A 24,373-nucleotide genomic window follows, 5' to 3' on the forward strand; every position below is an offset into this window, starting at 1 on the left:
AAAGTGGGAAAAATGAAAATACTAATGATAATAATAATAGCATTTGTATGGAGCTTTAAAGTTTGAGTTTATAAATATTATCTTATTTGATCCTCACAATGACCCTATAAGTATGGGTTATTTTTATTCCTATTTGATAAAGAAAATTGAGGCAGGCAGAAGTTAAGTGATTTGCCAAGGTCACTTAATTATCTGAGAAAGGACTTGAACCAGGGTCCACTTTATCTAGTGTTCTTATCTACAGCACCACCTAGTCATATACTATAAGCAGACAACTGGAACCTAGGCTCTGCATGTAGAATGTACTTAAAAAACAAACAAAACAAAACCCTGAAGTCCCCTGCTGACCTTGACATACAGGACCTGTTTCAAATCCCAACTCTTCCATTTACATATGATCTCTGTGACTTTGGGCAATTGACTTCCCCTCTCTGGGCCTCAGTTTCTTCTTCTGTAAAATGAAATAGTTAGATTAGATGACTTCTGAGGTCACTCCCAGTTCTAGTCTATAATACTATGAGTTGTTTTTCTTTCTCTCCCCCATGAATCTCCAAAGTACTTTGTTCCTATCTCTTAATGTGCTTGTACATTCTATCTGGTAGTATAGTGATTTGTGTGGATTTCTTATCTACTAGATTAGGCTGTAAACTCTCTATGGACATTATCCCACTGGCATCTAGCCAGTGTCTTAGATTATTCAACAACTATTTGCTGAATAAAAACTATTTGGAAAAGATTTAACAACACAATAGTCCTCAGGCTTTAAGTCTTCCCATAGCATCCTCTCACTGGACAGATTTAGTCTCTACAGCTGAATAGAGACAGCAGGCTTCTCAGTTTTAAACCCTGACCCTGGTTTAAAAATAACATTTTCAACTTCCACATAAAAATAAAAATTCCCCCTTTCTCAAGAAAATTTGACTTCATTTAAGGATAGACACAAAATCAATCTCCTCCTTCAAAGCTTACAACTCATTGGAAATCCACTTTTAAAATCTATGATTACCAATGATGTGAGCTCTCTCTCTCTCTCAGACACACACACATACACACACACACACACACACACACACATTTGTATGTATAGACACATACAAATGAAGGTATTCTCATTTCTTTTAGTTCTATATGATCCTCTACCAAGTCTATCAACCTTAACACAATTAAAAAAGCAAGATTAATTTCCAATTTTATCCACTAACATTTTCATCAAGCACTTTTGTTGTTTGTCCTTTGTACTCAAAAGGTGATTCCTTGAGTTGCTCATGAATTACATTTAAGTGAGGCAGAGCTATATAAAATAGTTGTGCTACAGTACAGGAAAGTGCTACAAACACAAATATGCCATTTAATCATTCTTTAATTCCCAAGAGGTAGCCAGTTAAGCTTTTACTAAATTATTAGAATTAGAAAATTTGATGAATTTAGTCATAAAATGCCTCTGTGTTTTGAAATAATTAATATTTTAATAGCAATAAACATTTCTGGATCCCTCTATTCCTAAGGTCTATAAACTTTAAAAATTGATAACTGGCTTTCAACGTATGGTTTCCTTTATGATACTATCTATTTTATGTATTTTAAGATTTTATTATCATAAAGAATCCATAGGTTTCACCACAATGCCAAAAGAGTCCTTCACACACACACACACACACAGACACACACACACACACACACACACACACACACACACACACACAGACACATAAATATTTAAGAATTCCTGCTCTGTGTTACTCTACCTTCTGATGATAATTTCAGGTCAGCTTCATTCTTATTTTTTCAAAATAGCTGTTACTACCATAGACAAGACATTGAACCTCAATGAACTCAGCTGTAGAATGGTGACAAGAATAGCCAACTCTCACAGGATTGTTAAGGAAGGTCAGAAGCTAAGGGATAGAAGTCATTTTATAAAGCCCCCAAAGCTATAGATGGTAGCTGTCATTATTGTTGTTGTTTAGTCCTTTCAGTTGTGTCCAATCCTATCTGAGGGTTTTCTTGGTAAAGATGCTAGAGTGATTTGCCATTTCTTTCTCCAGTTCATTTTTTTTTTTGTTGGCAAGGCAAATGGGGTTAAGCAGCTTGCCCAAGGCCACACAGCTAGGTAATTAAGTGTCTGAGACCGGATTTGAACCCAGGTACTCCTGACTCCAGGGCCGGTGCTTTATCCACTGTGTCACCTAGCTGCCCCTTTCCAGTTCATTTCACAGATGAGAAACTGAGGCAAACAGGCTTAAGTTGACTTGCCCTGAGTCACAATGTTTGAAGACAGATTTGAATTCTGGAAGAGGAGTCTTCTCAATACTAAGCCCAGTGCTCTATTCACTGAATCATTTAGCTATCTCATTATTACTATTATTATTATTATTACTATTATTATCTCTTGGGCTTTAAAAAAAAGCAATTAGAGATCCAATTATAGCATCCTAATTTACATACAAATTCAGTCAACTGTGAATGTTCCTGGATTGTTGTAGTATAAAACATAAAAGATCCAAAGATAAAACTGTCCAAGTGTTTACTTGAAGCTAAACTTGGAATGAATACTTGTTAATTGTTTTGTCACTATGCACTATAATCAGCTTTCACATAGGTCCTTTAACTCTTTTCCAAAATCAAAAGAAAAAAATTCTGAAAGTAACAAAGTGACTATGCCTAGAAAATGGTAGTGGAAATCCTCCCTAGTCTTCAACAGATGCTTTATTGTCTTTATTGCAGGTAAGAACCAAGACAGAGGGAATGGAATATGGGTGAAGCTGTTGCAGTGACCTGCAACCTCAATCTAAGTCCATGGTGTGACATAGCCACCAAAAAATGAAGGCAATATCTCTGCCAAGAAAACTCCAAATGGGGTCACGATGAACCGGACATGATTGAAAAACAACTGAACAGCAACAAATCTTTGGCAGCATTAACAATGAAGCTGGTGTCCAGTAGAAGGAAGATTTGAATCCCACCACACTCTGCCCTGGTCAGACTCTATCCCGAGAACTGTATTGGATTACAGAGATCACACTCCAGAAAGGACCCAAAATTGGAGCAAGTCAGAGAGTCATGAGCAGGCTAATGAGAGGATTAGAACCATGTCTTATGAGGATAAATTGAAGAAATAGAATATTTAGCCTGGAGAAAAAAAAATCTGAGGGAAGACAAGGTGGTTGTCTTCAAAGATACATGTAGTAGGGGGTAGCTAGGTGGCGCAGTGAGTAGAGCACCGGCCTTGGAGTCAGGAGTACCTGGGTTCAAATCCGGTCTCAGACACTTAATAATTACCTAGCTGTGTGGCCTTGGGCAAGCCGCTTAACCCCATTTGCCTTGCAAAAAAAAAACAAACCTAAAAAAAAAAGATATATTTAGTAGAGTAACTATTCACTCATCTTGGCTATCCTGCACACAACTAAAAACTAGGAAGGAAATCAAACCAAAGCCTCCCAACATCACTCAGTCAGTCAAATATCATAGAGAGAGGGAGTAGTTTTGCTTTATTTGACCTCTGAGGGCAAAATTAGGAGCAATGAAGGGTAGTTTCAGAGAAGCAGATCTCTCAACAAGTTAAGTAGGAAGTTCTCAAACATTTTAAGGGAAGTCTAATTCCTTCTTTTTTAGGGATCTTATAGAAAAGATCAACTGTGAGGACTTTATAGCCTAGAAGATTCCTTCCCACCTAAGATTCTATGATGCTAAAATCTTAAAATCTTAAATGGAAACACCCCACCTTTGAAAGAGTGTGGAACAAGAGAAGATAGTTTAAAAAATGCTTTCCATCAAAAGTAAAATGTCAAAACTGGGTATCCAAAAGTTGAGTTCAGAGATGAAAGAAATAACTAATGGGAAACTTATTTCAGTATGAACAGTTCTCTTTTGTCAGTCTTTGTTCTGAAGTGAGTGGTTAGGGGTTGATTTTTTGGTATACTAAATACTACAAGATTGTGGAAGTCTTGTGTAAATATAAAAACAGTTGGATATTTGATGTTTGATTTTTGATGCCATTGCATAAATGTAGTAGAGTAACTATTCACTTATTTCAGCTAACCTGCACACAGTTAAGCACTAGGAAGGAAATCAACCAAAGCCTCCCAACATCACTTAGGCAGTCAAATTTCACTTATAAAGCTCCCTCCATGTGCTGGGCACCGAGTAAAATGTGGAGGACACAGGGAAAGACAAAGAAACAAAAAAACAGTCCTTGTTTAAGGAGTTCACGTGCAACAATGGCAACATGCAAACAACCATGTTCAAGCAAAAATATAAATGGGACAAATTGAAGGCAGTCTCAGAAGAAGACTCTCAAAGACTATAAAAACTTCTTGAAGAAGGTAGGATTTCACCTGAGATCTGAAGGAAATCTGGGGAGCAAGGAGGCCGGATGAAGAAGGAAAGAGGTGCTGGTATGGGAAAGAGCCAATAAGAATGTTTAGTCAGGAGATAGAGGAACAGCAAGCAAGCCAGCATCACTGGATTACAGAGAATGTGGAGGGGTAGAAGAAGACTGGAAAGGTGGAAAGGAGCTAGCTAAGGGAGAATGCAAAGTTCATACATGAAAGCTCATATACTTTATGAAAGTTCCTCTGCTCCTTACTCAATGCCTATTTTTCCAAATTTTATGCACATTCCAACAGCCTAGCCAATAAAAAAGTATAAATCACATATTAGAAGTAGGACAATCTAATAAAAATTAGTATAGTAACAATAACACAAAGTGACAGGTAGAGAAGAAATTTTTTAAGCTATTTTAATTTGATGGTTGGAAAAGTTCCTTGAATTAATCTATATGGCCATTCCTTCCACTTTTAGGGATGGCAAATTCTGTTACCAGAGGTCCCCATTTTGTATTCCTATCCATAGAAAAGATGAGAAGGGTGGTAAGGGTGACTCCTGGAACATAAAATATAACCCCCCCCCCACATAAAGAAAGCAATCTGGTAAAATATCCTATCTTCATATTGATGACCTTGAGTTATCAAGAAAACAGTTAAATCATATTCACTCTATTTAGAAACATTTTCATCCTTGGTTCTTGAAGCCAAATTGTCAGTTATCCTGGGTTTATTCTTTTAAAGTTTAGGACTGCCAGGGATTTACTTTATTAAAATGAGAACTTAGAAAAACATTTTTTGACCATACCACCAATTTGCTCAAAAATCGTTATTAGTTGCTTGTTGTCTATTGAATAAAACTGAGAGAAATGATTATTTCACCTATATTTTTTTTGTTAAAATTGAGGAGACCTCATCTTTTTTTGTCCTTTTCCTATTTCTCTATCCAATCTCTCAAGAACAGATAAGATTAATATTCTCCTCATTCTGGGTATTAACACTCTGTCTAACTAGCTCAGGCTCAGATAGGGGATATAGATTGTCTAGATTGCCCAAAACTGGGGGTGGCCTGGGTATAAGGATGTTCTCTTTGGCCAAGAGTGACATGATGTACCTCTCACTGGAGTGAGCTCACTTCTCTTTGTTAAATTCACCTCTCATTAATTGTTAACTAATCAGAGTTGATTACCACTCTCAGGCATACCCCTCTTCCAAGGTCATATAAGCTGTTAATACTCAAGGTCATCTCCAGCAGTCCTGACCCATATCTGGTCATTGGACCCAGATGACTCTGGAGGAGGAAGTGAGGTTGGTGACTTAGCCACAGCTCCCCTCACTCAAATCCAACTCATTTGAATATTGTGGCATCACAACCCTGATGTCATAGTCTTTTTCAAGAATGAAGGACAAGGGCAACTATATGACACAATGGACCAGCCTCCTGGAGTCAGGAGGACCTGAGTTCAAATCCAGCCTCAGACACTTAATGATTGCCTAGCTGTGTAACCTTGAGCAAGTCGCTTAACCCCATTGCCTTAAATAAAATAAAAAAAAAAGAATGAAGGACAAACCACAACAAACTGTAAGCCCACTGCCATGAGGGTCTTTTGACCTTTTATTTAAAATACTGGTATTATTAATAAAATGATTACCCAGAAATTACGTCTCAAACTTTTTAAATATTGAAATTAAAGTCCCACCCCCACCACCTAACCCCGAACTATCTAGGTCTAACCTATGCTTTCCAGATAGGATACATAAGTTATAGAAAAGGGTTCTTTCAAATAATGGCACCAGAATGTCATATAAGGAGCTAAAAGGCATAGTGGATGAATGGATCCAAGTATTGTATTGGGAATCCAAAAAACTTGAATTCAGATACTGAATCTGCCTCTAGCTAAAAGTGTGACCATTCAGTTTGGATCAATGTACAACATGGAAATAATGTAAAGACTGACAAATTGCTTTCTGTGGGGGGTGGGGGTGGGGGTGGGGGAGGGAAGTGAGATGGGGGGAAATTGTAAAACTCAAAACTCAAAATAAAAGTGTGACCAATAGCTCAGCTTCTATGCCTCACTTTCCTCATCTCTAAAATGAAATGAAGTTTCTGCTTTAATTCTATGATCTAATGATTTTTAAAATTATAATTTATGGAAATGGCTGATACCTCTGATGGTGTGATAGTGAGCAGGTCATTTAGCCTCTCACTATTCTAGGCCATTGCTGTCCAAAACAATAGGAATAAGGGTCCATAAACTATATATAAAAATCCTTGCAGCTGAAGATTGACATAGAAAATCAAATAATTAATATTATCAATGCTTTACTATATTTTTATTTTGTTAAATATTTGCAAATTACATTTTAATCTGGTTTCAGCAGTACTTGAGAGTGTTATTGACCACTTTTGATAGCTCTGCTCTAGGCAAGTCTCTAAGAATGTTGTTTTTCAGTCGTGTCATACCCTTCATGATCCCATTTGGTATTTTCTTGGCAAAGATACTGGGAGTAGTTTGACATTTACTTCTCCAACTCATCTTACAGATGAGAAACTAAGACCATCAGGGTTAAGTGACTTGCCCAGGGTCACACAGCTAGTGTCTGAGGTCAGATTTGAACAAAGATATCTTCACACTTCAGGTTCAACACTCTGTCCACTGCACCACGTAACTGTCCTCTCTAAAATACATGCCAGTCAGTGTTAGTATATGGATTCTTTACATGGGAGTTTCCTATATGAGTGAAATCATAAGTTCTGCCCCTGTATTTATTTATAAAAAATAATATATGCCTATTAATAGTTAGATAAATTAAAGTTGGCATTTTCCTAACTACTCTTACTAATGAAATTTAGGTACAATGCTCATTTTGGGTGAGCAGGAATAATATGTCATATATATTACAATGAAATTACCCATCACACACTGAATCTAGGATTCACTTTTGTTGTGCCTAAAGGTTTGTAAATTGTTTCAATCAAAATAACCTTGTGTGATAAGTAGTGAAATATTTTTATTCTCATTTTCCAACTGAAGAAATTAACTATGAAAAAATAAGGGATTTACCCAAGGTCATAACTAAGATCTGTCAAATTCAATTCGTCAATGGTTCCATGATCTTTCCATTAAACTCAAATAAAATGTGTTCTGAAGTATTACATAAACATCCCTTTCTCTGATGGTTCTACTATGAAATTTTCAGTGAATTTAATGTATACTATTTTTTAAAGTATGAGGCAGCTAGGCAACACATGGATAGAGTACTGGATAAATTTATGAAGACCTGAATTCAAACCTCTGCCTTAAATACTTATTTAGTTGTGTGACCTTGAGTAGTTATTTACTTTCAGCCAGTTTCTTAATCTATAAAGTGGAGAAAGAATAATAGAATGAAGTTGTAGTGAGGATCAAATGAGATAACATATAAAGTTGTAAACTTTAAAGTGCTATATTACTATTAAGAGAAGAATTGTTTCATAGGGGACTGGTAGTACAAATGATGGGTCCCACAACGATCTATATAATACTTTGAAATGTATCTTTGATTTTCATTAGGAAATGGGAGTACCTAATACTCAAGTGTGATGTTTAAAGGTTCAATAGACATAATTTCTGGATAATTAGTCATTTTATTAGCATTTTAAATAAAAGGTCAGTGTCATTCTTTTAGCAGTGGGCTAAAGGCATGTGCCCCTGAAAAGAGGTGTTCCTGAGGGTGGCAATCAACTTTGAGTAGTAAACAATTAATAAAAATGAATATTACAATGAGAAGTAAGCTCACTCCAAAGAAGGGCTGAGAGGGCCATCATATTACTCTTGGTCAGAGAGGCTATCCCTATACCCAGACCATTCCCCACCCTGGGCAGTCTAGGTGAAGAATTTATATCTTTTACTCAACCCCACACTGAATGAGGAGAATATTAATCCTATCTTACATCAGCCTTTTTCTTAAGAGACTTGGCAAGGAAATAGGAGGGGGGAAAAAAAAGCTGAGGTCTCCCCAGTTTTAATAAATGGCTATTAATATGAAACAATCATCTCTCACATTCATTTGTCACACCCCCAAAAGTTGACTAAAACATTACAGACACGTCATCACAACTCTAAATTCTCAAAATGTTCCTGTTTTCTATTTCATGTGTTTATCTGTCTTGAGGCAGTACTCAGTCATGCAGAGAGATAGGGAGATAGAGAGGAGATAGGAAGCTGCTGTTCATTTGGGTCCATTTAATATGCCGATATTCAAGACAAGCCTAACTTATTTTGTGGTTTTCATACCTGACTGCCATTTGAGTAGACTCAGAGATAGAGCTGGAAGGGGAGGAAATCCAGCCAAACCCTTTCTCTGTACAGATAAAGGATACTGAGGTCCCCCAAATTCAAATGACTTGGCCAAGATCACTCTGCTAGTAATGGAGGTGGGTTTGGTACCCAGATCCTTTGATTTGAAATCCAATAATCTTTCCAGCTAAGGCTGAAATTCTGCATAAAACATCCTGATAATGAAGAGTATACCTATATAAACACTGGAGTTTCCTTTTCAGAGGAAGGTTTTAGTTTAATGAGGACAGAACACCATTTTATACTGTGAACTAAAACTTTTCGGGAAGGAATGAAAGGTAATGAAATCCTAGCTTAGCTATACCTTTCACAATTTAAAAATTAGTTAAACTTAGATAATCTTTAGTGGACAGTCTGCACTTAGCTAAACAACTAGCTACTCCATAAAGCTAGCATACTTGAAAGGATCCCAGCTATTCTGTGGAAAGATTCATCGTTCTTTAGAAACATGTTATGTTTCCTTAATCTGCTATCCTTAGAGAACAATGTGTTTCATGTATTTAAAATTTTTAGATGAACCTCACCCTAAAGTGAAGAAAATGATTTTTAATCATTTTGATGGAAGATTACTTTAAAAAATTATACATTTCCCTTCCTCCTCAGAATGCATTTTTCATTGTAGACTCCCAGGATGTTTGCACTTTGCATCCTAACAGGAACTACTTAAAAAAAGGCAGTTTGTCTTTTCCTAAATTGCTACCACCTTTTCTTGACATTCTTAATTTTTGTTTTTGGTCTTCTCCCTTGCCACTGACAATGGGCCCTTCCCTGGTTATCTTACCCCTTTGAAAACCAAAAGCCTTCTAGAATTGAGTAGGAAATAAGGGTTCTCCTTTAAATATGGTGTATGAAATTTATTCAAATGAATGAGTTTTGGGATCAAATTTCCAACTAATAAAGATAATTCAAAATACATTTCTAATATGTTCAAACTTCTGAAATATCCATATATTGATGTCTAGTGTCTAATGGATTTAAAAGGCTTTTTCACCCAGATCCATTATCATTCAATCTTTTCATTTTCTTAAAAACTACTAGCCAACAATATCAGAACACATTCATTAAACTGCCTCCATAAAAGATACGGCCCTTTCAGGTTTCCATGTTTTCAGGCTGATATTGAGATATTGCTGCAATCAAAGACCTTAAGAAGCAAAGGAATCTTTATTTTCACTATTCTTTGGGTCTGGAATGTTCTCCTCCTTTCATGTTGTTATATCCTTTATAGTCCAACTCAAATACCTTCTCCTTTTCTCCAATACTTCAAAGTAATACCTTGAATGTTGTATATTCAATTTGTGTTGGGGATACCACCCCTCCATTAACTGTAGGCTTGTTACTAGTAAAATTTGTAAACTAGTGAAAATTTGCCTGACATCCACTATTAAGAAACATTGGTGTACAGTAAACTTTCCTTGGTAAAGGTTCCTGCTTGACTGGTGAATGTCTCTGGGTGATCAAACCGTTCTTGAGTCCCACTCCCATCTTTTTCTCCTATCCTAATTTGGCTCTGATCCATTCATTAGCATTTGTTTCACCCTTCCCTCTTCTTCATATTACACTGGGAGACACTTGAGAGTGACACTTAATTATAGTTGCTGGTAATGTTTTCCCCAAAAAGGGTGATGCTCTCTAGATATAGTGTCATGTGGCTAGATGACAGTATAGATGACTAGATGACATTTTTTGAGAGACATGTATGCATGAATGAAAAACAAAGTATAAATTTGAAAGTGATATAATCTACTAAGAATATCATCAGGAAAGCTCAAATCCAGAAATGATAAGGCTTTCAGTTAGCAAAAAGAGGCTGGTGCTGGGCTATGCTGGTAGCAAGTGAACAACATTCCTTAAACAGACAAAATAATGAAAAAAGGCATTCAACTTTTTTTTTTTACTGAGGAGCATAATCTTTAGGTTAGGAGGGGAGGAAGGCTACTATTTAATAAGGAATTGAAATTCAGAATAAAGATGTGGTAAAAAAGATACCCAACTGTCCTCAATGACTTCAAGTCATCAAGCCCCCATCATTTCTCTAGGTACTGAATTATGTTGATCTGTGACACAAGACTTAAAAAGTTAAATGATAAACTCAAAAAAAAAATCTGGGCAAGGTAGAAAAGCCTGATGAACATTCTTTTGATTTTTTTTTGAAAGATTCTGAAAGGGACTACTAAAGGGATGATAAAAGGGGAAGAGTAGCTTATTACAATACCATAAAATAATGTAGTACAAGATACTATATTTAGAATCAAGCTCCAAACTACACTATGATACACCATTGTAGATCTTTTATAGAGCCTTCATCAGTGTAAGAGATTAAATGACCTAGGAAACAATCCATAATTCACCAAGAAAATGTCATGGGCATGGGTAGGATAATTAAATTCCAAGGCATTTGACAGTCTCATGTTTTTGAACAAGATTAGAGATAGACTGGATAACAGTAGTAGATTTGACACTGGTTTAACAGTCTGCCAAGAACAGTGACTGATTTGTGGTTCCTAAGGTGGGAGTCCATGGATTTCAACCCATGGATAGGAAGTCTTTATTTTCACTAACTTTTGGTTTCCTTTGTAATCTTATTTTATGCAACAAAAAATATTCTATACCTTGAACTTGAGAGTGAATATAGGATAATGAATAGAAGATGAAAAACTTAGGTGTCATAAAGACTTCAGTTCAAACTTTCTCACTTGGTGGTTCTAAGACCCTGTGCAAATTAACCTCTCTTGACCACAGCTTCATAAAAAAAAAGTAAACTATTATTGGGATTCAAAAACTCCAATAGGCTAGAGCAATGGGTTGAATAAGAACTCCTACATTTTAAGGTTTACAGAAAGCTTTCTTCATGATCACTCCCAAGTAAAACAGGCATTTCTTAGGTATAGAGGTAAAATTTTTTACCTATCACAGTCTGAGTTAAAAATTCAGTTCTCCTAACTCGTAAGATTATAGCTTTTTTCTCTATGCATGACTATCTCATCGATATGTTGAAATTTATAGTTCTAAATGAGGAAGATCTAGGTTGGAATATAAATATTCAATAGGAAAAGTACTAAGAGGTTCCAATGGATTATAAGCTCCATATAAAGTTACATGAAATGATAGTCCTAAATGCCTCGAAGACCTTACTTAGGTGTAAAAGTGAGTAGAATGAGGGATTACAACCCTAACCATACTTTGTTCTGGTCAAATCACATGTGGATAATTGTTACATTTTGTCAAGACAGAACAATGAGAGGGGATTTAAAACCATATATACAAGGTTCATGTTGAAAGAACCAGAGGACTAATATTTAGCTCAGAGAAGATACAACTTGGAGTGGGATAGGGGGGTGGAGAGCTGTCCTCAAATATTTTACAAGGCCATCTTATGACAGAAGTTTTACATCCATTTTGTTTAGCTCTAGAAGGAACAACTTGGAACAAACAATAAGCATTTATTAATCGCCTATGGGCCAGGCACTGTAAATACAAAGACAAAAATGAAACAAACCCTTCCCTCAGGAAACTTACAATCTAGCAAGTATGTACAAGACCAACAGGGTTAAGAGTTGTTCAGGCACATTTTGGCTCAAAATAAGGAAACCTCCACTTACAACTTCCTAATACTGTCTAAACATAAAATGGGTTACCTTGGAAAGTAGTGAGCACTAATGCACTGTTGGTAGAATTAGGGAATGATATAATGGCTCTGGAAAACCACCTATATTATATTTTTAAAAATCACTAACCTGTATATACCCTTTGACCCTGTGACCTTCTTTGTAGCAAATGTTCAAGATGCCAAAGGTAGAAGGAAAGATCTTATATACACAATACATAAAAATATTTATAGCAGCATCTTTTGTAGTAGCTGAAAACTAGAAAGTTGACCATCAGATAGGGAATGGCTAAGTACATTGTGATATCTAAGTATAATGAAATGTTACTGCAACCTAGAAAATGATGAGTTTGGAGAAATTTGTGAACTGATAGAGAATAAAAAAAATAAAAATTAAAAATAAAATAAAATAAAAATAAGCAAGAACCAGACTACAGTACACAAGGGTCACAAAAAAAAAAAACCATAAAGGAAAACACTAAGAGGTCTAAAGAATCCCTGTGATCTTAACTACAGAGGTCTGAGGGTGATCCTTGTCTTACCTCTAGACAGAATGGAATAAACATTCTCAGAAAAGGTCAATGTGCTGATTTGCTCTAAATGTATTTATATGGTACAATTCAAGAATCCAAAGAGGATTCTATTGAAGGGGGTGGGGGAAGAGTGCATTAGAGAAGTAACCATGATATTTAAAGGGACAGTAATAAAAACTTTTTTTTGCTCAAAGGGGGAAGTTTCCCTTCTCTATTGTGCATCTGAATGGCCATTTGTTATGGATATTGTAGATTCTTTGATTCTAGGTCTGGTGGAGTATGGGGTTTCTTTTTTGTATGACCAAGATATAAAAAGCAGCAGTGTTGCATAAAAACTTGTTTGGGATCAGTGAGATTTGAAAATTTTTAAAGAGGAAAATAAGTTAAAATTGTTCATTTAGTATCAGCAATTAAATATTTTTCTTTCCTTGTGGATTTCCAGTCCTTTGTTAATATTATTGTTCTGTGGCACTCCACCCCCACCCCCAATCCCCTCCCATATGATAACATTTCTAGGAGAATGAAGCTGAGAAATACTTTCTGGGCCCAGGTTGACACACCCTAGTTCTCTAAGGAATCACCAGCTACATTTTGAATGTAGCATCTAATCCAGATTAAAGGGGGGGATGCTATTAGTGAAAGAATAGATGACCTAAAAACTGAATAAAGGTATTTTTTAAGAATATTAGGAACATTAGGAAGTAAAACTTCTAAGCAACTACACTTCTTTCTTTTCTATTAAACTAGTCTGATTAGTCACAAGTTATTAACCACTGTCCTAAGTACTCAAAACAAGTCTATTTTAATCAATTTTCATTTGGCAGATTACAATTAAACCAGGCTTAAGCTTACATTAACTGGTATTATTATTGTTCTAGCTAACATTGATATAGCACCTGAAAGCTTGCAAAGCACTATATATATATATATATTATATATATATGTATACATATATATATACATATACAATAATATATGCATATATTATATATATAAACATTTTCCCACTTCATCTCAGCTGGTTTGACAATTATGTGAAAGCATTTTGTAACCATTAAGCACTAATATATATATCTATATCTATATGTATATAGATATATATATATCTATATCACAAAAATACAAAAAACAACCTCATGACAATCTAGTAACAAAGAAACATATTACACAATTGTCATGAGTAAGAAATGTTCTAATTCTATTGCCTGGGAAAGAAATTTCTTAATGTTACAATTTACATTTTCTGTATAAAGGATGAATTGTTTATACTGTTTTCTGATGTTTCACCCAGGATTGATAAGATCGTCTGTGAACATTCAATCAAAACTAGCTATTTCTTCCCTCTTGCCAAAGCTTTATATGCCTTCACATATCAGATGAATGAAAATGTTTGTTTTGAAAAATTAAATGTCTATTTTACTAGCTTTTAAAATCTTCACTCTAATTCAAATTAGTACAGAAAATGAGAATTTTAATTGTAAGGAACTTTGTGGATCATTTGATTCAAATCTGTCACCTTATTAATTGCCTATGGGCCAGGCAGGAGGAAATCAGGGCCAGAGAAGCTGAGCAACTTGCCTAATATGAAGTAGCTAGTTTTAGTGTCAGGGTCAGAATTAGAATTACAGACTCTCAAGAGTCCCACATTCTTTCCACAACACCTTGTTGCTTACACAGTAAACACCTCTTAGACCCAGATAGGGTTTTCACCAGGTTAATAAGAATCAAGATTGTCAGGCTCAGAAACAAAAAGGAAGCGTACAAGGCAGGTAGCACACAGATAAAGCCCCACCCAAACAACAAAGATCTCCAACATACACCCTTCAACATTCTTAGCTTTTTAACATATAAGACTCTTTGAAAACCCATTTTACAAACACGTGATTAACTACATTTTCCTAAAATCATATTGATTCAAAGCAAACATATCAGGGAGCACCAATTCGACAAAGAAGATGAATACAACCAGAAGTTAAAATAATGATGTGTCATCATCGATGGAAATTGTTTAAATGAAAGTAAGTTGTTTAAGTGACATCAAAACTATTTAAAACAACTGTTTGATATACAGATATTAAGGACTACTATATTGCTTTCCAACTGATTAGAATTGTGCCCAAGCATCCCAGCAGATCACACAGAAATTCAGAGTTTGGGTTTTTTTGTTGTTGCTGTTGTTATTGTTTTAGTATCAGGAAATACAATACACCTTTAAGAATGCCCAAAACCAACGTGAACCCATACTGCTACACAAGCTCAAATTCTGCCACTCTAACCTTATGGTAGTATTTTTTGGTATACCAACTACTCTGTAGTGCCCAAGTTTATTAAGGAGAAGTTTTTAAAATTTTAAAAGACAGGTGGATTAATAGCTGCTTTTGTGAAAAGGAGTCATTTACAAATGGGTTACCGACAGTGTATCAAAATGCTGCTAAGAAAAATACAACAGCAAAGTACTCTGATTAAGAGTACATTATTCCACATGGAATCCTAAATTAACTTTCTTCTCTAGCTCCTTAAATGAGTCCTTATGAAACTAGAGATAAGGTTCAATGTACCACATAGGTAAAATCACATCAGCTGAAGAGTCTAAAAACTTTTAAAGTGTAGAGAAGAATTAAATGCTAGCAAACCTTTGGTGTTTACCCATTAACAACATTTCCATTTTAAAAGTGACAATGAGATATGTATAGCTTGTGGAGAAAAATAAAAGCAACTTGTTCACACCATATACCCACTATTCCTAATTCTTTCCATGTGTTGTTCTAAGACCACCTGGCTTTAAAACATTTGGTTATTCAGTGCAGAAAAGTAAACCACAGACAAAGTACGACAATTTTTAATACTCTATTAATACTAATGATTAAAAATTATTGCATAGCCTTATGCATTTATCCTAAAACATTTTCTGTAAAGTAAATGAATTATATAAAAGACAAATAATCCCTTAAAATGTGGATGGCCTTTACTACCTTGATCTTCTATCTTTTTTTGTTTTTTCAGTACTTTTGTCCATTGTTTTCTCATTATCTCCTCTGCACTTTGGGCAATACCATTTTCCCTTTGGTTTATAAGTAAGTGAAACACATGAAAAATGAAACCACTCAATTGGACATTGTTCATTGTCACATCCTATCATTTCACCATAAGACACTTGGTTACATAAGCAGTATGTAGGTTCATTGGGATCTATTGCAAACTCAACAGGTGAAGCTTCCCTTTCCTGCTTGGCCTTTGAACGTTTCTTTTTCTTTGCAGATTTGGATTTCTTTTCTTTAGGTGGTTGATCATCACAGTCTTCAATCCCATTTGCTATGTGGCAGAGATCACGGCTTTCACTGGTCCGCTGTCGGCGGGGTCTTCTTGAAGACCTTTCTGGTTGGTTGGAATCCATTTTTGTCTTATCTGAAGGTCTCTCGCTTTCTGAAGGATCTTGAAAACATTGTGAATGCAACTCCATTTGCCTTGCCCGGTTCTCTACCAGCTCAAGCATTTGTGTAACAATTTGAATTTTCTCATCACCTAGTTCTTGGCTGTTGATTAATGCTCTCTGAAGATTCTGCTGAAGACGTTTCTTCTGATGTGGATCATTTTCTTTCTTATATTTTTCACAGGCATCATCAATTTCCTTTAATGCTTCTGTAAAAGATAAAAAAAAATCAGAATATTGCCCTATATTTAAAAAGTTTGTTTTTAAGAAGCTGGGTTTTTTATAGGTTTTTTTTTTTGCAAGGCAAAGGGGGGTTAAGTGGCTTGCCCAAGGTCACACAGCTAGGTAATTATTAAGTGTCTGAGACCAGATTTGAACCCGGGTACTTCTGAGTCCAGGACCGGTGCTTTATCCACTGTGCCACCTAGCTGCCCCCAAGAAGCTGTTTTTTGAAAGTTGCTGGAATACTGTAAATAGATGCAACTCTAAATATAATGCCTTAAGTTCAACTATACTGCTGACCATATCCAACATGAAAACTCCAATCAATTCTTAATTGATTGGTATGACCAAGACAAAATTTTAAACAAATGTATAGCCCCAAATCACTCAAATGTAGTCTTGAAATATAAGAATGCTTAACATCTTAATTTTTTCATTAATGACTCCCACATTTTAGTTTCATGTTGGAAAACTTTGAATTCTTCAAATTGAGAGATTTCCAGTTAAATTTTAATACTAATAAGTATTATCAAAAAGCATTATAGTGATTCTATTCCTTTATATGCCTAGGCAATGGGTTTTTTTGGCCATTTTATTTGCTGACAAACTTTCTGCCACATCTTTAAAGCACTAACTTAAAAAAATCATTTTATAAATCCATTTTTATCCTAGCAGAAGAAGCAACACTACCTTTCGAAGGAAAATTTGTATTGTGATTCAAAAGTATATTCTGACTCCTTAAAGCTCTTCTGTTCTATCATGTAGGGTCAGAGGTGTCAAATTCATGGCCTGAATCAGATTAAAATGAAATTGGGAAATGTTTAATACATTTTTTAAAAATATTATTTACAAGATGTTGATTTGTAATTTTCTAAGTCAATATGAAACCTGTATGGATTTCCTTCTAAAGTTTGTCACCTCTTTGTTGGCCACCTGAGTAATCCAGTCACCTGGACTAGCAACAAGCCCATAGGTTGCACAATGTAGGGTATCCTGTGTGACAGTAAGCCCTTAGCCCAGGTTATTCTATTATTTCAAAAGCTCAAATTATTCCCCTTTATAAAAGTATTCAAATGCTCTAATAATCAGCTGCTAGGTTTCCTTTGGGAAAAGGAGAATGACAAAATTTCTAGACACAAAGGTTTTAAAATGAATCAGTAGTGGGAAATGGCTTAATAAACTGTCGTATATGTATGTGATGGAACAGTATTGTTCTATTAGAAACCAGGAGGGATGGGAAGTCAGAGAAGCCTGCAAAGATTTGCATGAACTAATACTAACCGAGATGAGTAGAACCAGAAGAACATTACATACCCTAACAGCAACATGAAGGTGATGATCAACTTTTTTGTTTTGGTTTGGTTTTTTTGAACTATAAAGATTTTATTTGAGTTTTACCATTTTCCCCCTAATTTTACTTCCCCCCCCCGAAGGCAATTTGCCAATCTTTACATTGTTTCCATGGCATACATTGATCCAAATTGAATGTGATGAGAGAAATAGCATCCTTGAGGAAGTATAAAGTATAAGGGATAGCAATATCAGACAATAAGGTATCAGTTTTTTTTTCTAAATTAAAGGTCATAGTCCTTGATCTTTGTTCAAACACCACAGTTTTTTCTCTGGATATAGATGGTATTCTCCATCACAGACAGCCCCAAACTGGGTGATGATCAACTTTAATGGACTTGCTCATTCCATCAGTGCAACAATCAGGCACAATTCTGGGGTATCTGCGATGGAGAATACTATCTGTATCCAGAGAAAGAATTATGGAGTTTAAACAAAGAACAAAGACTATGACCTTTAATTTAAATTTTTTAAAAAAGGTATCATGTAATTTTGCTATCTCTTATACTTTATACTTTAAGGATATGATTTCTCTCTCATCACATTCAACTTAGATCAATGTATGCCATGGAAACAATGTACTTTTTTTTTTAAGATTCTTCAAGGCAATGGGGTTAAGTGGCTTGCCCAACACCACATGGCTAGGTAATTATTAAATGTCTGAGGTCCAATTTGAACCCAAGTACTCCTGACTCCAAGGCTGGTGCTCTATCCACTTACGCCACCTGGCTGCCCCCTACCATGGAAACAATGTAAAGACTAAAAGACTGCCTTCTGTGGGGGGTAGGGAAGTGAGATTAGGGGGAAAAATTATAAAATTCAAAATAAATTAAAAAAATTAAATTAAATTAATCCTCCAATAATAATTCTAAAAAATGAAATCAGGGCCAGGAGGGGGTGGACACAGAAGGAAGCAGGACAAACTAATCTCAACTATCCCACATTTTACCCACAATGATCTGCAATCTTATAAACTTAATATGTTGTACCCAATATAGAACCAATTTTTGGTGCTTAATACCAATCATTATAAACTATGTATATAATATACCCTTTGATCCAACTATACCACTATTAGGCCTATAGCCTAAGGAGATCTATGAAACAGGAAAAAAATCCTGTACATATATAAAAATATCTATGGCAACTCTTGGTGGCAGAACTGGAAATGAAGGGGGGTGCCTACCTATTAGAGAATGTCTAAACAAATTATGGTATATGAATGGAATATTATTGTGCCACACATAAAAAGATAAAACTGTTTCAGAGAAAAACTAGGAAGACTTCTTTGAACTGGTGCACAGTGATCTAGGAGAACAATATATAAAATAATTTCAACATTATAGAGAATTTTTTTTGTTTTCGCAAGGCAGTGGAGTTAAGTGACTCTGCCAAGGTGATTATTAATTATTAAGTATCAGACGGAATTTGAACTCAGGTCCTTCAGACTCCAGGGCCAGTGCTTTATCCACTGTGTCACCTAGCTGGCCCCCAAACCAACAACTCTGAAGGAAAATAGAATCCTGATCAATGCAATGATGATGCAGATGAAAATGCAGAATGAAACCTACATTTTTTGTATATGGCCAATATAAGAGCTTGTGTTGCTATACTAAGTATATTCATTATAATTAAGCACTTAATCTTGTGCCAAGCACTGGGCTAAGTATGTGTGTGTGTGTGTGTGTGTGTGTGTGTGTGTGTGTGTGAGAGAGAGAGAGAGAAATAGAAGCACATAGAAGCAAAAAAAAGAGAAAGACAGTTCCTGACCACAAGGAGCTTACATCCACAGCAGGAAAAGCAGACAAAAAAAGAGAAAGAAAAAGGAGGGAAAGGGGAAGATACTCTCAAATGGTGATTCCTAGACAATTCAACAATGGGAGAAGAGGACCACAGGACTAGAGAGAGGGCAGATGAAGGGTGACGTTTTTTAAAAATTGTTTAATGGGAAGGAGTCATAACAAATGCCTGTGTAAATGAAATAAATAAAAGAAATATTGAACTATATTATAAAAGTTGAGCAAATGAAATAGTTAAAAAATAATCTGTCCCAATATACATGGTAAACATTCTTCCCAGTTGATTATTCATAAAGTTTATCTATCAGACAGAATTCATTTATGTTTCAAATATTCTCTCCTTCCAGAGTCATTATAATTGTTTGGCTCTAAAGGCACTTACACCAGTGGACAAGCATTCCGTATCAAGGTGTACTTCAACATAGAGTACCACATGTGAAATCTCAATCAATCACAAATGTAATACAACATTATTATTAAGGGTATACCATGTACAAAACATTGCAGTACAACTGAGATAAACCAGTAAATGCCCTTAAGGAGTGACTCTAATAGGTTGGTGTTGTTTGTTCTTTGTTCTGGAAGAGAACCCATGACATCAGGGAGGTGACACCATGACATGTAATTGAATTGGATTGGAGTGAGGGGGAGTTGCACGAGGTCACAAGCCTCGATTTCTCCTCTGGAGTCATCTGGATCCAGTGGTCAGATGTGAATCAGGACGAACAGAGATGGCCCTAGATATGGTGGGAGACCTTGGTCTTTTTAAGCCAAAGTCTTTACAGGTTTCAGTCTGACTGAGGCAATACCCCCTCAATGATTAAGGTTAGGTAAGGAAAATGAGGAAAAGAATGGCCTCTTTTACCAAGTTAAAAAAAAATCTGGGAGGGGAGGACCTTTGTTTCTGTAAATATTAAGTAAAATATAGGATATTAATATCATACTGAGAGATTGGGAAAAGATAGTATGCACTTAGGATACAAATTGTTGCCTTAAATTTATTTAGAAATCATCTTTTTGTTTTTAACAAGAGTTATTATTACCAGGATGGAATTCTGGTTGTTCAGTCTATAAGGCTGCATTATTCCTCCTAGGTCTGGAGATACAGGACAACTGTATATACTCAGTACAGTAAATCTCCTGTCCTCACATCAGTTACAAAATATCCTACCCCCAACCTCTGAAGGGGGCTTTAACTTTTATGACAGCTAAATAAATGTTTTTAAAAAAGTTTCAAGATTGAAAAATAACTTTATTATACTTAATACATATCCTAGACAGAATATTCAGTAGGCAAATCTTAAAAACCCTAGCCTCTTAATTCTAAATTATCTTATAAATATCAAAAAGACAGTCACAGATTAAGATCATAAGAAATAACTCTGGGGCGACTGGGTGGCACAGTGGATAGAGCACTGAGGCAGGAGTATCTGAGTTCAAATCCGACCTCAGACATTTAATAATTACCTAGCTGTTGTGGCCTTGGGCAAGCCACTTAACCCCACTTGCCTTGCAAAAAAAAATCCCCAAGACCTAGAAATACCTTTGGGGATTTTTTTTCTTTTAGTGAGCTTTCCATATTTAAAATCATAGGTCAGTCCAAACACAAAAAATATATATATAAATTAAAACTGAAAAAACCACTGTCTGTTTAATGCTTTACTATCTAATAGATTACAAGTTTAGATAAGACAATCTGGAGCTTATAGTTTAATGGAGGAAGAGTCATAGTTATAAAAGTGCTAACTCTGTGAGAGGAAGAAGACAATACCCAGTAGAATGATCAGTATAAGCTTCCTGGAAGGAGGAATATGGGGTAGGGCTTTAAAACATGGATGAAAAATTCAACAGGTACAGGGTGTTCTAGGCATAGGAAAAGCATGAACAAAAATCAATAGGCAGAAAGTGTAGAGGAAGGCCAGCTGTGGAAGTTGACTGGCCTGGAGAGAATAACAGCAACAAGAGCAGCAATCGACATTTCTACAGTGTTCAGTGTGCCAGGAACTGTGCTAAGCACTTTACAAGCTTCTCACTTGATCCTCATGACAATCCCTAAGCAAAGGTGAAGTGGCTTGCTTAGGGTCACACAGCTAGGAGGATCTGGGTCACATATGAATCCAGGTCTTCCCGACTCTAGACCGGAACACAGAATCACTAGCTACCTCTCACAATACTTTGTCAAGTGAGATCTAGGTTGGGAACCCATTTTTGTTACTACCTGTAATCTTGGACCAGTCAGGATCTATCTCCTCTATGCATAAGTTTTCTCTTCTGTCACATGAAGGTGTTAAGATTAGATAATGTCTGTGATACCAATTTTATATCCCTTTAATAAAATTCTTTTTGACATGTTACATAGGTGAAAATTGAGTAAGGCTGAATTAAACTGACTTGGTCAGGGTCATATGACTAAGCATCAGTGAATTCAATGAGGTGTGTCCTGACATCAAATTCAGTATTTTTGTTAAATTGCAGCATATAAGGAAGCTATAAAAGTAGAACTTTAAGTTTGTAAGGAAGTAAAAACTTCAATTGTTGGGTGTTACTTATGGTGAATAGAATATTGGCCTTGGAGTCAGGAGGACAGGAGTGCAAATCTGGCCTCAGACACTTGATACTTACTGTGTGACCTTGGGCAAGTAAATTAACCCTGATTGCCTCAAATCCTGGGTGATCTCCAATCATCTTGATTCATATTTGGTCACTGGCCCCAGATAGCTCTGGAGGAGAAAAGTGAGACTGGTGGCTTAGCCCACTACCTCCTCACTCAAATTCAACTGATGTGCTTGTCATGGCATCACCTCCCTGATGTTGTGACCCTCTTAAGAGAATGAAGGACAAATATCACATCAGTTTGGAATACTGAGGAGGAGCTCAGGGAAACAGTCAGCAGATGACAGGGAAACTTAGCAACTGGCCTGTCAACCACTACACAACCCCAGGATCCACTGAGACCAACTGTGGAGGTGAAAATGAATAGGATTTATTAGTGTTTGGGTTGTTTGGTTTGGTTTATTGGTAGGAGGAAAAACTAAACTTGCCAGTGGAAAATTTATGCAAAGAAACTGAAGTATGGTAGAAAGAAAGAGTGCCCTATAGTTTTTAAAACTAATTCTTCCACTAATTAGCTGTGTAACGTAGGACAATAACCGAGAAGAGACCTAAGTTTCCTCCTTTACAAAGAAAATGAGTTAAGATCTGTAAGACCCTTTCCATCTCTAATTCTGTTTTATATTTTCTGTGTATTACTGAAAATAAAAAAAAAACGGGGCGGTTAGGTGGCTAGTGGATAGAGCACCGGTTCTGGAGTCAGGAGTACCTGAGTTCAAATCCGATCTCAGATACTTAATAATGACCTAGCTGTGTGGCCTTGGGCGAGCCACTTAACCCCGTTTGCCTTGCAAAAAATTAAAAATAAAAATAAAACCCCACAAGAACGATTGCTTTATTGTAACAACGCCCATCTAGGAAAGTGGGGTGTCACCCAGCTACAGACTTGTGAAGCAATCTCTAGAAAGGTGAAAGGGGCCGGGTAAATGCAGGAGCTGGCGGCGCCGTGGAGGGGGTGGGGCAGAGGAGTCAGCATCAGCTCATTATGCCATTTTTAAAGTCAAAGCTGGAGACCGTAGAAGGTGCGGTTTTATGTCGAATGCTACAAAACATCCACGAACATCAAGACTAAAAAACGACCAGAGCGGTGTTGCAACGGGCGGTTTCCGGGGAGCACAAGGCGGGTTTCAAGGGGCTGAATTGCCCCCAAGACTGGCAACGAGGGGGGGGGGCTGCGGCCGTTCCCTGACCTGAGGGTCTTCAGAGATGAAGGACCACCGGCTTCCCGAGCTTGTTTTTGCGGGGAGCGGCCGGGGACCCCGCGGACCTGGCGTCTCCGTGCTGCCCCGCCCCCCGGCGGTGCCGCCGCCACTCACGGGCGCCTTCCGGGGCGGGGCCGCGGCCCACCCCGGAAGTGACGCAGCCCCCCCCCCCCCGCACACACGCGGGGCCCGGGCTCCCCGCCCGCCGGCCCCGGGCCCGCAGGCGCCGCCCGGCCCCGGCCGCTCCTCCTCCTCCTCCTCCTCCTCCTGGCCGCGGGCGCAGCCGGCCGGCCGGCGCTCCCCGGCGGCTAAGATGGCTGATGCCCCGGCTGTCAGCGCCCCGCCGCGCCCCGCTCACCTTGGTACTTGGTGTCTATCTCCCGCAGCACCGACACGTTCCGCTGCATGTCCAGGGGCAGCGACTCCACGCACTCGAGGTAGTCCTGCACGTAGCAGGACAGCAGGCGGCCCCGCTCGCCGGCCAGGAGCCCGGCCGCCGGGTACAGCTGCTGCTGCTGCTGCTGCTGCTGCCCCAACATCCTGCCGCCGCCGCCGCCTCCGCATCCGGCGGCCGCACATGCAGCGCCGCGGCCGCCCCCCGGCCTCCGGGGGGGACCCTCGCGGGCGCCGCCGCGGGGCTCCCCGGCGGCCCGGGCCTCCCTTCGCCGCTGGGCCTCCGCCGAGCGTCCCCGCTTCCGTCCCCCACTTTCCCCAAGTCCCCAGCGTGAGAGTGTCGGGGTGCGAGTGTGAGTGGACGTGTATGTGAGCGAGCGTCGGTCCCAGTCTCCGCCGCCCCCTCCCCTCCGACTGCAGACGCCTCTGCGCTTGCGCGACGCTCGGCCCTTATAAGGCTCGGCGCCCGCCCCTCCCGCCGGCCCGAAGGGTTCGCATTCTCCCGCCTTCCTCCGGCCGCCCCGGTGATTGGCCCGTCATCTCGCGGGTGGGGGAGGTTAGAGGA

The 24,373-nt window shown here is 37.7% G+C and overlaps 1 protein-coding gene across 1 annotated transcript; it reads right to left on the bottom strand.

The window, feature by feature from the left end:
* Positions 1 to 7,732: 7,732 nt before the first annotated feature.
* ING2 (inhibitor of growth family member 2) lies at positions 7,733 to 24,238 on the bottom strand. The gene is made up of 2 exons (XM_074228906.1): positions 23,774 to 24,238; positions 7,733 to 16,441 (listed from the first exon to the last, which is right to left on the bottom strand). Exons 1-2 carry the CDS (start codon positions 23,952 to 23,954, stop codon positions 15,771 to 15,773), a joined length of 852 nt encoding a protein of 283 aa, XP_074085007.1. The 5' UTR covers positions 23,955 to 24,238; the 3' UTR covers positions 7,733 to 15,770.
* Positions 24,239 to 24,373: the final 135 nt, after the last annotated feature.

The sequence above is a fragment of the Macrotis lagotis genome, chromosome 3 (genome assembly GCF_037893015.1).
Source record: "Macrotis lagotis isolate mMagLag1 chromosome 3, bilby.v1.9.chrom.fasta, whole genome shotgun sequence".
In the NCBI taxonomy this organism is placed as follows: domain Eukaryota; kingdom Metazoa; phylum Chordata; class Mammalia; order Peramelemorphia; family Peramelidae; genus Macrotis; species Macrotis lagotis.